Source organism: Neomonachus schauinslandi, unplaced genomic scaffold (genome assembly GCF_002201575.2).
Source record: "Neomonachus schauinslandi unplaced genomic scaffold, ASM220157v2 HiC_scaffold_583, whole genome shotgun sequence".
Lineage (NCBI taxonomy): Eukaryota > Metazoa > Chordata > Mammalia > Carnivora > Phocidae > Neomonachus > Neomonachus schauinslandi.
In genome coordinates, this window is record NW_025409273.1 from 6,201 (window position 1) to 20,737 (window position 14,537).

The following is a 14,537-nucleotide window of genomic DNA, read 5'->3' on the forward strand; positions in this document are numbered from 1 at the left end:
ACAGGTAATTTTAACAAAGGGATATATATGGGAACTGAGGATCTGGAAAGTTTTCTATGCCTGCATTTCCCTTAGAAGGTTGAAGACTCCCAGAAGTGCACACACCCTTGTTTGAAGACCCAACTTCTGTTCTTTAGTTACCTGAATATTTAAGATGCATACTTAACTAAAAATTTTTCTAAGTTACATAGCATTTCTATGGAGGTATAAAAATGTGTATTTTGGAACACTAAAAAACAATTATTTTCATTTTAAAGAATGATCAATTCTTTCATTCAGCTAAACAAAGATAGACTAATAATAGAAACAAACCAAATTATCAATGTTGCAAGAATTTTGATAACTGAATACACTACCAACTAGAGCCAAACAGTAATGCACCTTTCCTGAGGACAAAAGTTTCTCTTAGGAAAGTCAGAAAAGGTCAGCTCAGGAAGTGGATGTTGGTGACTTGGCAAGAAAGAATTTTTACATTTAGTTGTTTAATATTACAAGTACAGTGAAATAAGATGCGCGTAAACCATTAGAACTGTTACAATTTGTGTATCTTCCAAATATGCTATGAATACATTGGCACAAAATCCTTTCTGACTTCCTTTTTCATCTTTGCCAATAACCCAGTGATCTCTTAAGAGGTGGTTTAATAATTATTTCCAAATGCCTTTTCCTATAGTATTTCTTACCTATAAAATTCATTAAAAGGTTTACAAAAGTATTCTACTTGCTCTAATTTTCATCATACTTCATGACCTCAAATCATCTGGGAAAGACGTTAGAGAATAAAGAAATATTGGGGAAAATTACTAATTTACTACCCCTTTTATAACAGGAGAAAAGGCAGAGCAATACAGTAGTTATAATCAGAATGTCTGCATTCATTCACCAAGTATTTATTAAGCACCTTCTATTTCCCAGACATCATTCTAACAGCTGAGGCTCTACAGGGGTGAATGAGAAAGTAATAGCTACCATTTATTGAGTGCTTACTATGTGCCAGGCTCTGGCCTAAGAGTTGCACACATATAAACCCTTTTAATCCTCAAACACAACACCTCTATGATATGGGTACTATTTTCATTTTACATATGAAAAAATTGAGGCATAGAGAAGTTAAATAACTCATCCAGCTTTTAATTGGTAGAAATAGTCCTGGCTGTTGTGGAGCTTCTATTAGTCTAAACTCCTTCCCTTCTCCTTTTCTTCTTTGCCTCTGTGAGACCTAACAGATAAGAACTGAGTATGGCTCAAATAGGTAGTGTGACCATTTCATTTTTAGATGTTTCTTTTTGGGAATGTTTAAAGAGAATTTTAACTAGCTCTATCTTCATCATGTTGTGATCTCAAGATATCTAAAAAGCCTGACTGTTAGAAGACTGTTTTGTTTAAATATTTGGGGAGAAATAGTTAATGTAGGTATACACACGTAGCAGCCCTTCCTTTGGAAAACCGCTTTTCGAATCCAGGCAGGCCTAGTGGGGCTGAAGATTATGGGACCCTATCTCATTATAGGGGAGGTTCATAGTTCAAGCTAATTAGGCCTCACTGCCTTGGGCAATTATTAGTTCAGGACTACAGAAACATGATCCAGGCACGACAAATCTGTCTTTCCTGGGATGGACAGTGTTGGGAGATGTTCTCTTCACAAAGGAAGTGATTTCAGATGGTACCCATCTTCCTTGGCTCAAGAGAAAATGACTCCATAATATTGAGAGATGTTGAAAAATTCAGATACAGAACACTTTAATCTATCTATGCAAGAAATAGGTCTATCATTGCCCTTTCCAGTTAAATGAGTATAAAAAGTATAAATACCCTTTAAGTGGGTTTCTGTGACTTTCAATCAAGTTTCAATGAACTTACAAAAGCATTACATAAAATATGCACAAAGAACAATGGTTATAATAAATATGAATAGAATTCTTTTCTGTGCTCTTCCTTCACCCTCTTTCCCTGTGAACAAATATAGAACTGTCTACAGCTCAAAGGATGGTTTATTTCATTTTCAAAAGTAGTATGCAAAATATTTACCTATGAATTCTAAGCAAGTGATTACAGGCATTATTTTAATAATTCTACTTCTTTAGCATATGACAAAACCACAATATATCTAGAAAAACAAAATGTTTTATTTTAAAACATTGGAAAACCATTGAAAGACAAATGTCCATTATATAACCATGAACTTCAAATATTTGGAAACTGTAAATCTTCTAAAATGTGGTAGGCACTTCCAAAGAGCTAAATATTGCAAGTTATTCTACTGTATGTCTTTTCTAATATCAACAATACTTGATATGATGAAAAATACCAAGAAGACTCAACTAATTATTCAAAGTCACCATCTTAGGGTTCAACTTAATTACATGAGTAAAAGTTTTGTCCAAGATGTTCCTGACACATGAAGCTTCCGGGTGAATTTCAGAAATGTTAACAAAAGTATCTTCCTTTTTTGCCTGTGAATGTTTGAGTATTGCTGTATTGTTGGTTAATATCCACTACAGATACTGGTTCTAGGCCAGCCCAAGGGTCTTCAAGCATTGAAGGCTTGAAATAATTTTCCAACTCATTAGACATTCTTTTTTCTCTACCACGCCCTGATCCAAATGGTGTAGATGTCCTTGGAGAACCCTTTAGAAAAAAAATCATCAGTTAAAAAAATGTTTTGTAGAGATAATTGGCACTTATTTTTTAAAGCTAGTGGGGATCACATTCCTAGTTAAAAGTTGTGTTTTGAACCCAAACATGTTCAAATGCAAAGTCCATTCTTCCTTTAATCTAGTGTTTTTGTTTGTAAAAGTATTTAAGCCAATTTGACATACTCATGTATTAATAATTCCATGCCAACTGTCAGCTCAAATACTTTTCGATTTCTAATGTAATAACTTTGCAGAACTAACAACTGGTGATAAAATAAATTGTGTTTCAAATTTTCCTCAAAATTTCCACCTTTTTTCTGGAAGGAAATTAAAACTTTTTTTTAACCCTACAGCTTCAAAATTTCAAGAACCTTTCCATCCTATGAAATTTTATCTACTTAGCTCCAGACTCAAAAGGGGTGGGGTTGGTTTAGCACAACGAAAAGTAGGAAACCGTTCAAGTTTTAAACCGCAGAAATCTTAGACACACCAGAAATACTCCCTCGGTCTCCTGTGTTCACTCTCACTGAGAGGAATGGGAAACTTCCAAAATCACCGATTTTTCCTTAAGAAGACTTGGAGCAGGAGCCAGTGTAGTTTGAAGCTCCTCTCTCCGCCACCTTCGCCCCCCACCCCGCCCTGCCCAAAAAAGCGTGCCAGTGTAAGGAAAATGGCACCAGTCTGTAACCCTTTAACTCAGATGAGCTCTACGCTGGGGATTCATTCGCTTTTTCACCCCTCGGAGAATAATTTACTCAGACGAACTGGCGAGGTTCCTGGCAAAGGACAGGAAATTAGGGAAATCTGTGTAGGAATGGCAGTGTACCAGCTCAAAGCAGAAAGTACAGCTCTGCTACGTAAGGTCACCTAAAGTAAGTTACTTAACTTCTCTCTCAGCCTCAGTTTACTCATCTGCAAAACAGGGCCAACAATAGTATCTCACCTCATAGAGGATTAGACAAAATAATCCATGTAAAGGGATTATTATTAGTACCATGCCTGCCATACAGTAAGAGCTCGGCAAACGCTGGCTATTATTACCTGGGGGTGGGTCTGCTGCTGCCCTGGGGAGTAGCCGAAATGCTGCTGGGACCCCGCGGGGGACTTGGAGTAGGAGCCAGGGTAGCCGCCAGGGGACGGAGACCCGAATCGGCCCCCCGGGAAGCTGCCGCCGTGTCGCGGAGAGTGGCTGCTCCCGTAGGGCCTAGACCGGGGCCCGTACGGCGGCGTGTGATGCGGACTCCCGTACCCGTCCCGAGGGGAGGGCGGCCGCGGTCCGCCTCCGCCCGGGGTACCCCGGAAGCTGCTCCCGCTACCCCAACCTCCTACACCCGCGCCGGGGTAGGGAGGAGTCGGGGGTCGAAAATTCTGTCGGTGCATATCAGGAGACGAAGACGAGGACCTCACTGCCGCGTTCTCCCGCCGGAACTGTCCCGACCAACCCTTCTCACAGACTCGGTGGTCCTCTGCCAAAACAGTCCCCTGGCCGCCAGCGCGGTACAGCATATCGGTTCCGGCCTCACAAAGGTTCCGTCAGGCGCAGGGTAGAAGTGGGTCACTGAATTGGATAGAGATTAAGCAGATTTAAGTAAAGAAAGAAAAAGGACAGAAGCCGAACACTCGGCTCCAGCAAAGGCCTTTACGGTCTTGCGGTGCCTGCTCGGGACCGACCGACCAGACGACTGCGCGGGCCGGAACGCGCCGCCCGGAAAACACGGCCCCGGGAAGCACTGCCGGGCAAACAGTGCCCGGCGGGGCCCCGCCCAGTGGGCGGGGGGCGGGGCCTGAGGTGTTCGCGGGCGCCCCCTGTGGCGGCGGGCGGCGCGTGCGCTGCGCTCTTCCCTCACGCCCAGACCTAGGATGTCTGAGAGGCGCGCGATGCTGGCGACGCTGGCGAGGGTCGTGGCTCTGCGGAGAACCCGCCTTCTCTTCCGCCCGGGCGGCGGGAGGGGTTTGTGGACCGGCCGCCCGCAGTCAGGTACCCTTCGAGACGCGGTCCGGGCGGCGAAGGGAACCCCGGCCCCAGTCTCCCCCTCGGGCGGCGCCATGGGGCGAGTGCCCGCGCTTTCCCGAAGTGTCTCCTGCCCCCGCAGCCCACCCTTTGGCCTTTCCCGCCTCTCGGGGCCCTCGCTCGGTGGCCCCGCGGCCGGCCTGGCCCCGCGCCCCGGCCGCCCCGGGGTCACCCTGCTCGGCGTCCGGGCCGGGGGCCGAGAGGTCGCCCCTGCGCGGTCGTACTGGGCGGACGCCTCGCCTCTGTCCCTTACGCCTACCCTGTCTCGTCTTCCGAGTTTAACTCACTTTGCAAAGGTACACCCGGCCGCATTTCAGAAAGGATTTCAGAGTAAGCTCTGCAGAACTGGGGGGAGAGGCTGTGCTAACTAATGTCGGACTTTACTCCCTTCCTTGTTCTTGGTAAATGGAAGCGGGTTAGGGAGGAGGCTCCGAGGCAGAGATGCTGATTTTCAAAGAGCACACTTTGACGAAAGCTCTGAAAATCTTGACTGTTTCATAGACGTTTGGTTATAAAGAAAAATGTGCTAATCCAAGCATGACACCTCATGTCTAATAAAACACGCGTCTGTGCCAGACACCTGTCCCAGGATTTTATTTAAAAGATGTGGCTTAAATTTACTACCGTTTTATAGAACTTTCTTTACCCCCTCAGAGTGTGGGAATGGTAGTACACTCTGACTCGTCAGATCAGCTCGTGGAAAACAATCTTAAAGAACTTTAGGACTCCTGAAACCCCAGCCCGGCGGGTGGCCGGGACCTAGGCTTGTCGGCCTATACACCTTGCAGGTGTGTATGACCTGCAGGGTGACAAGGCTAGCTGCAGTGTGATGTCTTCTCAGCTTGCATCCTCCTTGAGGAGTGGAGACACAAGTGGCTTTCTGTTACTTATTCTGAGGGAATTCTGTTCATCTAATTTCTCCTTTAGACACAGTTGTAGAATCGATCAAGTCAGGATAATGCCATCAAGGCTTAGTGATGCAGTTAAAGGGTGAGGACCCCAGATTATCCATTTTAGTGTGTATTTCTGTCTTGGCCAAAAATTTAGCTTTTGGCCGTTGTCTTTGGTGCTTAGCTTAATGCCTGGTAATTGGGCACTCAGATATTTATTGAATGAACAGTTGGGTCGGTCACATCATTATCGTTCAGCGATTCTCACTTGTCTTACCTTTTATACCATCAACGAATCTACTTTTTTGGGTAAAGGGAGCAGAAAAATGAGGGTGGTGGGGACCAAAATTACCTTTGTTGATTTTTTTTTATAACTGGCAAATGATTTGCAGAATTGATTAAAATATAGTATTGTGTTTTTACTTGGCTTACACTTCTAGAATATTCTTCCTTGTAGCGATGTCTTGTTCATATGTCTACACATACGAACTTGCATTAGAAAAGGGGGGAGGGGGGACGCCTGGGTGGCTCAGTCGTTAAGCGTCTGCCTTCAGCTCAGGTCATGATCCCAGGGTCTTGGGATCGAGCCCCGCATGGAGCCCCGCATCGGGCTCCCTGCTCCTCAGGAAGCCTGCTTCTTCCTCTCCCACTCCCCCTGCTTGTGTTCCGTCTCCAGCTGTGTCTCTCTCTGTCACATAAATAAATAAAATCTTAAAAAAAAAAAAAGAAATGGGGGAAGGAAAGAAATACAGTGCAAAATTTTGACAGATTATACATGACAGTGTGCCCTTCATCAGGTGTGCAGGTATGTATGAGGGTTGAGGGAGAGTTAATCCTTAATAATTATATGAAAACTCCAGATTCCACTTGGATCCCTTTTGAGAATAGGCCATTTGCCTTTTTAGAGATGAGAAATAGGCCAAGAGAAGTTAAGTGACTTGCTTAAGTTCACATAACAGAGGTGCAACCAGAACTCAGGCTTCTTGAATCCCAGGAGTTTTTTTTTTTTCCCCAAGTAAAGATGAATAAATTGGCAATCAGTCTGTCTTTTTTTTTTTTAAGATTTTTATTTATTTATTTGAGAGAGAGAGAGAGAGAGAGGGCATGAGTGGGGAGGAGGGGCAGAGGGAGAAGCAGACTCCCCACTGATCAGGGAGCCTGACATGGACTCCATCCCAGGACCCTGGGATCATGCATGACTGGAGCCGAAGGCAGACGCTTAACCTACCGAGCCACCCAGTCTGCCCTTTGAAAAATGCAATAGATAAATAAACATTGTAAAAATTTGAAAGTGCTATATAGCATATTATTTTAGATTTAGAGATTAACACATATAACCTTAATATTGAATTTTTATAAATGTCGCTAGAATCTTCCCATTTGTTAGCATGGGAATTGCAATCTGGGTGCCTGAACTGGTGGGTCTGAGGCATCTATTTGTATTGAATTTATTTGTATGGTGGTGAGTGCAGGGGAAGAGAGGTGAGGGGAGGGGGATGAAGTTTTATGTTGGGTTACATGGAAGTAGAAAAGAGAGGAACTGGGATGGTGGATATGAGAGTATGGTGGCTGCTGCCTGAAGTCTCAGTCCTGTGGAGAGAAAAGGGCACTTCTTATTTTTGTGAGCAACAGAGGTTTGGGTTCCCCCCAAAAGAGAATTACAGCACTGTTTAGGGAGGATCGGCAGTAGAAAACAGGATACTGGATAGGGCAGTGCTTTCATGGAAGTGTTCAGGTACTTTTTTCAAATGGCATTGTATACATAGGACATCAACAGACAGAACATCAGGAACTTTCTGAGTACCTGTGAACTATATGGGGAGCCCCAGTAATAATCAGTTAACTTTGTGGTGGTGTGTGTTTTATAGATCTCACATTAATGCAAGTAAGAGCACCAAGCCAAGGAAATTTAAGTGCAAATGTAAATGGAACCATGTCTGTTTCTATAAGACAGGATTTTTATTTTATTTAGGTTGCCTAAGATTTTTTGTTTTTTCTTCCCCCAATGGATTTCAATTTTTTTTTTTTTTTTGGTAGAGCCTCATCTTCAAAAAACAATTGGAAGCCCAAATTTTGAGAGCAGATAGGCTGTATTTGAAGCAGGAATTGGGGTTTCAGAGCCTTGCGCACTCTGCACCTCTAAATGGCCCTCTGAAAAGAGGCTTCTGGGGCACCTCTGAGGAATTCCCAGGGCTCTCCAGAAAGGGTGTGAAAGCCAATATTTTAGGAGGTGTCCGATATTAACAAGAGCTGCAAATATAAATGTTTTGGTTTGTTTTACTGTGTATTTTCAAGAAGTGTATATTTTCATGTTTCTGCATGGTCACAGCTTTGTAAGCCAAGAAAACTAGAACCTGGGTTAAAGGGCAAGATTTGGAAGTTAAAAGATTGTTAAGAGATTAGATTGTTAGAGAATGCCCAGGAAGTTTGTTCTTTTGTCAAAGGGTTATAAAACTCAGAGCCTGGGAGACATTCAAGATTGAGATTGTAAACCTTGTGAAGTTAATCTTCCCTTGGGAGACGTTTATTTACATTTCAAAGGGTAAGAACTCTAAGACCTTTCCTTTTCTAAGGAGAATTTGCTTACATTAGGAAGATTAGCTTTTTTCCTGCCTTTCTCAGGGAAAGGTAGCAGTTGGGCAACTATAATACACATATTCCCAGATTCATACTTTTGGGGACCTTTCCTGTGGTTCAACCCCTGTATGGACCGGCCTAACCAACTGGCTCTTGTTACAATGCCTGTGGCGTATTAGGTGTGGGAAAAGTGATACATTTCTTGGTGTAAGTAATAATAACTCTGATCTCTGATCCAGAACCTTGTGTTTACTCTCAGGCTAAAAATGCATAAATGTAAATATTAAAAACATATGTTTTTGATGTAAAATACTTTATATTACAGGGGAGTGTGTTTAATAATTTTTATGTATAGAGATGTTTGTATGTGTATTTAGAGTATAAGCTTTACTTAATATTTCCTGCAACTTTCAGATTATCTCTTTTTCTTATAGCGGTCCTGTTATTAGCTGTTTCATGTTAAAGACTTCTTGTAGTAAAAAAGTCAGGGTATCTCTAGGATGTGATTAGTTCAGTCATTGATAGGATTAGGCCTATACTGAACACAGTGGATCACTTAACTATCACCTACATAATATTTTCATTGATAAAGCAACTATTAGAAGCAACTTGTTCTCAGGATTCTCTGAGAGCCAAACTTTACTGTTAATCATCTTCTTTTCAACTCTAAGCATGTATGCATTTTCTGTGGTAGTCAAACACAGGTGAATTGTTTTATACATAATGACTTCCTGTAGACTAATATTCTTTTTTTTAATATATATTTTTAAAGATTTTATTTATTTATTTGAGAGAGAGAGGGAGAGTGAGCACAAGTAGGGGAAGCAGGAGAGGGAGAAGCAGCTCCTCGTGTGGGGGCTCGGTCCCAGGACCAGGGATCGTGACCCTAGATGAAGGCACTTAACTGAGTGAGCCACCCAGGTGCCCCTGGAGACTAATATTCTTTAGTCAGGTGTAACACAGGTGTTAAAGCATTAACTCACAAAAATTTTCATTGAGAATAAAATTGCTGACAGAGTACTTCAATATGAAGGAAAACCTAAGAGAGTATAACTATTGTTTTCAAGACACAAATTTTTATTTTGAAATCAGAAAATAAAATTTTAATTTCACTAGAAGTTGTATTTTTGTATTTTTCCAATTATAAAAACAATACATACATTTTGTAGGTAACCTGAAGTGTTTAAAAAAAACAGAAAGTGGGCACCTGGGTGGCTCAGTTGGTTAAGCGACTGCCTTCGGCTCAGGTCATGATCCTGGAGTCCCTGGATCGAGTCCCGCATCGGGCTCCCTGCTCGGCAGGGAGTCTGCTTCTCCCTCTGACCCTCCCCCCTCTCGTGTGCTCTCTCTCATTCTCTCTCTCTCAAATAACTAAATAAAATCTTTAAAAAATAAAAATAAAATAAAAATAAAAAACCAGAAAGCAAGAAAAAATATTAATTGCTTATCCAAGAAGCAACTATTAATATTAAAAGAGAAAAAAATAAGCCTTAGATAGCTTAAATCTTTTTTTTTTTTTTAAAGATTTTATTTATTTATTTGCGAGAGAGAGAATGAGAGACAGAGAGCATGAGAGGGAGGAGGGTCAGAGGGAGAAGCAGACTCCCTGCCGAGCAGGGAGCCCGATGCGGGACTCGATCCCGGGACTCCAGGATCATGACCTGAGCCGAAGGCAGTCGCTTAACCAACTGAGCCACCCAGGCGCCCCAGCTTAAATCTTTAAATAGGAAAATAAAAGCTTTTAAAATGGGAAACCCACCTATACATAAGCATTTATATAATCTAGGGTTGGGAGAACTTGGTACCTGTGCAGAAAAGAGTTAACATAGCAGGCCTCAGGCTGCTGTCTTTATTATTAATTTTTAAAATTTTTATGTATTTATTTTTTGAGAGAGAGAGTGGGAGGGGCAAAGGGAGAGAGAGAGAATCTCAGGCAAGCTCCACAGCCAGTGTGGAGCTCGACGTGGGGCTCAATCTCAGGACCTGAGATCATGACCTGAGCTGAAATCAAGAGTTGGACACTTAACTGACTGAGCCAACTTAGGCTGCTGTATTTAAAAGGACCATCTTAGAAGTTTAGCCCTTGGATGACATCTGGGAACTTGGCACTTGAACTGCTTCCTAATTAATAAGGTGCCTAAGTGTTTTGTACAATCCTTGTGATTTATGGTGAACCTGCTTTTACTCTGGTCTGGAATTTTGGTACATGGGAAACACAGCATGTCTCTGTGAATAGCCCTCAGTAAAAACCTTAGATTCTGAGTTTGTAATAGGCTTCCCTGAGCAGAAGCATTGGACATGCTGCTCTTTTTTTTGTTTGTTTCTGGAGACAGAAGCTGCTTGGCTCCCACACCAACTGTGGCTCCTCACAGTAGGAAGAGAACATGAGAAGCCTGTGCATGGATTTTTCCAGACTGTGCCTGTCTTTTTCCCTTGCTGATCCTGTCATATATCATTTTACTGTAATAAACCTTAGTCACGAATACAACTATATGCTGAGTCCTCTGAATCCTTTTAGCAAATCACTGGAAATATGGGTAGTCTTGAGGAATCTTGAAATAAATACCAGAGGTGGAAAGTAAAATTATTTTTTTTTTTAAAGATTTTATTTATTTATTTGACAGAGAGACAGCGAGAGAGGGAACACAAGCAGCAGGAGTGGGAGAGGGAGAAGCAGGCTTCCTGCCAAGCAGGGAGCCCGATGCGGGGCTCGATCCCAAGACCCTGGGATCATGACCTGAGCCAAAGGCAGACGCTTAATGACTGAGCCACCCCGGCACCCCAGTAAAATGATTTTTTTGAAAGCGAAATTCCAATATAACTAAAAAAGCAAACAAGAGATAGGGAAAAGTTACTTTCACAAAAAATAAATGGTAAAAGGTTAATATTATTACTGCATAAAGAATCCATACAAATCAATAGTAAGATAAATGTGAGTTAGCAATATGGGGCAAAATAATTTATAAGAGAATTTATAAGAATAATTTATAAGAGAAGACATGAAACGAGAACAAATATGAAAAACTTTCAGAATTTAATTTCAGAAGTCATTAAATGCAAATTAAAATGACAGTGCCATGCAAATTTTTAACTGTCAAATTTGCAACAAACAAGTAAAAAAAAGTCCCATAAAACCAAGAGATCATATCCAGGGTTATGGAAGATGATGGAGGATAAATACCATTTTCATACACTGCTGGTGCCAATATAAATACTGCCTTTCTCATGGACAATTTGATAATCTGTATTAACAGTATTAAAGAGTTTGTAACATGAACATATGCTAGGCCACATTAAGTTCTGCCTCTGTACGTGGAAACATCTCTTTGTTTTCCTTTCTCCATCCCCTAAAACTAAAAGCCTTGAAGAGTAATTTTTATCTTTACTACTTGAAGAGAAGTTTCTGGGAGGGTTCCGTAGACCCTCACACAGAAAGCATCCTAAATTCTCTAGACATCTCTCCTGCTCTTCAGAATTACCCACTGGAAGCTGTTAAAAGCAAATCAAATTGTAAAACATATTCTTTTTCACATGCATATCCACCCTACACACTTCTTCCAGGCTGCCCCTTCCTATGCCTTCCCTTCCCTTCCCTTCTATTCCTCTTAGTTAAATATTTGCAGTGTTCTGTAAAATAGGACTCAGTATCTTTTTTTTGTGTCAAAAGAGGGCTCATCCTGTTCACAGTCTAACACTGCAACATCCTCTCCCACTCCCTGCACACACACATTTTCTTCTTTGCTGTGATTAAATTATAATTTCCCTCAAGTACTTATGACAGTGTTTCATCAACAACCTAGAGTGAGCACTGTTTTGCCAGTTCTCTAGAAGGGATGCCTTTTTCTTATTTGTGCAAATAACTTACCTTTGGTTAGTCTTCTCGGAGAGGACAGCCATACCACCAGCATTGAGTTCAAGGAGCCTCTGGGGTTTGTGAGCACTCATTTTCAGTAGTTAGTAACTGTCATTTGCTCCACCAGTTCCTGGTTCAACCACTTCTGATCATCTGAGTAGTTAACTTCAGGATGGCCCATTAATGAGTCCTGAACATTGAATTTTTTTCCTCGGGCTTGCTGACTTTTGGTTATAAATTCTATAACTTTAAATTGATTTATAAAGTCTATAAATTGCTAGTGTTCCTCCTTTCCACATACCAATCTGTATTGTGGTCTACCTCCTAAAAAAAAAAAAAGTTTTTAACACTTAAATACATTTTATAATATGAACTAAGGTGAGAGTACGATCTGAGATGTGTGAGGAATATACTTTTCTTTAGCTTAGTGGGGAGAAGGGTTATGAAAGAAGGCTTAGTCATAGGCTGATCAGTTTTAGGCAAGAATATGTATGGAAGTTGAAAACCTGGAAATTGATTTCTTTAAAATGATTCATGTATCTCTTAGGAAAGTCTTCACATATCTCAGTTTGAAGATTGCTCCTAAAGAGACAGTAAAACTGTCCTGAAATGGACTTATCAGTTGTTAGCTTTGATGCTGTGATATTGCTTAGAGGCTACCATTTTTCTCTTCCAATGCTGGGTATCTCTAGTGGTCATGATAGACTTGGTTGTGCTGCAGTAACAAATTAGCCCACAATCTTAGTGGCTTAATACAATAAAAACATCTTTTTTGCACATCTAGCTTCACTCTTTGAAACTTGCAGCCTCCAAGGTCACAGTAGTAGGAGAAGAGAAGCCTGGAGGATTTCGTGGGATATTTTTAAGGATCAGGCCTGAATTGGCTTGTGTTACTTGTGCCTATCCATTTCATTGGCCAGACCCCAGGCATTTCACCCCAATCTAACTGCAAAAGAAAGCTGGGAAGTTGGAAGAGCAGAGGGATTGTGGATTAGCACTGACTTGTATTTTGGTTGTGGCGTGCTTTATTCATGACTCAGAAGCCCCCTGTCTGATCTTTTTACATGTTCTTCCTATAAACTTCTCAAGTTTTCGTTAAAATAGTGGCACCCAACAGTTCTAAAACCTGTTTGATTGCAAATCCCACAGTAATAGCCAAGTTCTTGTAGGTGAAGGACAGTTGTTAAGAAACAGGGTGTCAGCAGAGGTGGATTATAAATTTTTGTAAGTTATTACCCACCTAACTATTCTCTGGTTGTCTCTAAATGGTGTGATTGCCTTGTAACTTGGGCATCACTCCCACACCAACTTTTTACAGCTCCGAAATTCTACTTTCCCTGGAATGTATTCCAGTGGATACTAATTTTTAAAGTACTCTAAACTCTTATAATTACCTGTCAAACTATACTATTAGGAACAGAGCTTTTTTTCAAGACTTCTAACACATGCTAGAAAGAAAACATCCTGCTAACTGTTCTAAATAAAGCTTCAGCAGACTAAGAGAACATGCTTTGAAAAAATGTCCATCTTCTGCTTTCTCACTCGTAAGTTCTGGTAGGTCAGTTCTCTGTAAAATATCAAATTAAAAAATCCTTTTAGTGTATATTACATGTTCTGTTTGATCTGTTATTTGATCAGTTTGTTTTATGACTTGGCCTTTTTTTTTAAATGCTGGCTAGGACAGTGGGGAGGGACGCCATGATTGCTGTCACTCAGATGAGCCACTTAGGTGGGCATCTGTCAATTATGTCTACTCTGGTGTTGCTCAAGTTTATTTGTGTCCTGGAAACCTTAGGGCCAAGTACCAGGGGAGTCTTAGAAGCAGCTCTGGCAAGCATAGAATTGATGGCGCCTTCATTATAATTATACTTCTTTGCATGATTGCTCAGCCGTATCCTTATAATAGCTTTTAATCCTAGAGGCTAAATAAGATAGAGCGATATACAAGCTGCTCGATATATCACAACAAATTAACAACTGATGCCCTTTCCAACTGTTCTTCCTCCTATAATCACCCTTTATTCCCATCCAGCTTATTCTTGTCTTTCACAAACTGGCAAAATATGGATGTGTAGATACCCTTCTTAAGTATAGAATATTGAGAGTCATATTTATTTCTGTTCCTTAAAACAATCATGTGTTTTTCTTTTCTTGTTTTAACATTTAGAATAAGTAATTTACTTTAATAGGTGGTGACTATGTAATGTGTGTGACTACATAATACATACATGCAATTACTATATGCCAAAAGGTGTGCTGAGCACTTTACATACAATATTTCATTTAATCCTTGCAAACTCTATGATTTAGGTGTTTCAAATGAGGAAACAAGCTCAGAGAAGTGAAGTTACCTTGAAGTTCAGTAGGGAGTAAGTCCTGGAGCAGGAAATTGAATCCAGTCAGTCTCCAGAGTTAATGCTCTTCACTTTTTAAAATCATTCATTGATTTTGATTTCAATGTGCTCGGGAAGTTCTTTCTGGGTGTCTTCTCAGATCATACAAGTAAAATTCTATTGCCTGATGTGAAATGAATTCAGTTTAAAAGTTTTTGCTTCGGTGGACAAAATTTT

At 41.0% G+C, this 14,537-nt stretch overlaps 2 protein-coding genes across 2 annotated transcripts in view; one reads left to right on the forward strand and one right to left on the reverse strand.

Moving 5' to 3' along the window:
- Positions 1 to 2,102: 2,102 nt before the first annotated feature.
- LOC123323739 (M-phase-specific PLK1-interacting protein) lies at positions 2,103 to 4,114 on the reverse strand. The gene is made up of 2 exons (XM_044912212.1): positions 3,678 to 4,114; positions 2,103 to 2,628 (listed from the first exon to the last, which is right to left on the reverse strand). Exons 1-2 carry the CDS (start codon positions 4,014 to 4,016, stop codon positions 2,428 to 2,430), a joined length of 540 nt encoding a protein of 179 aa, XP_044768147.1. The 5' UTR covers positions 4,017 to 4,114; the 3' UTR covers positions 2,103 to 2,427.
- Positions 4,115 to 4,481: 367 nt separating this feature from the next.
- Positions 4,482 to 14,537, forward strand: part of LOC123323738 (succinate--hydroxymethylglutarate CoA-transferase-like) — a gene marked incomplete at its 3' end in the record, with an annotated part of 35,200 nt that continues 25,144 nt past the window's right edge. The window contains exon 1 of the mRNA XM_044912211.1: positions 4,482 to 4,614. Coding sequence (XP_044768146.1) covers positions 4,497 to 4,614 — 118 coding nt within the window. The remainder of the gene's footprint in view (positions 4,615 to 14,537) is intronic.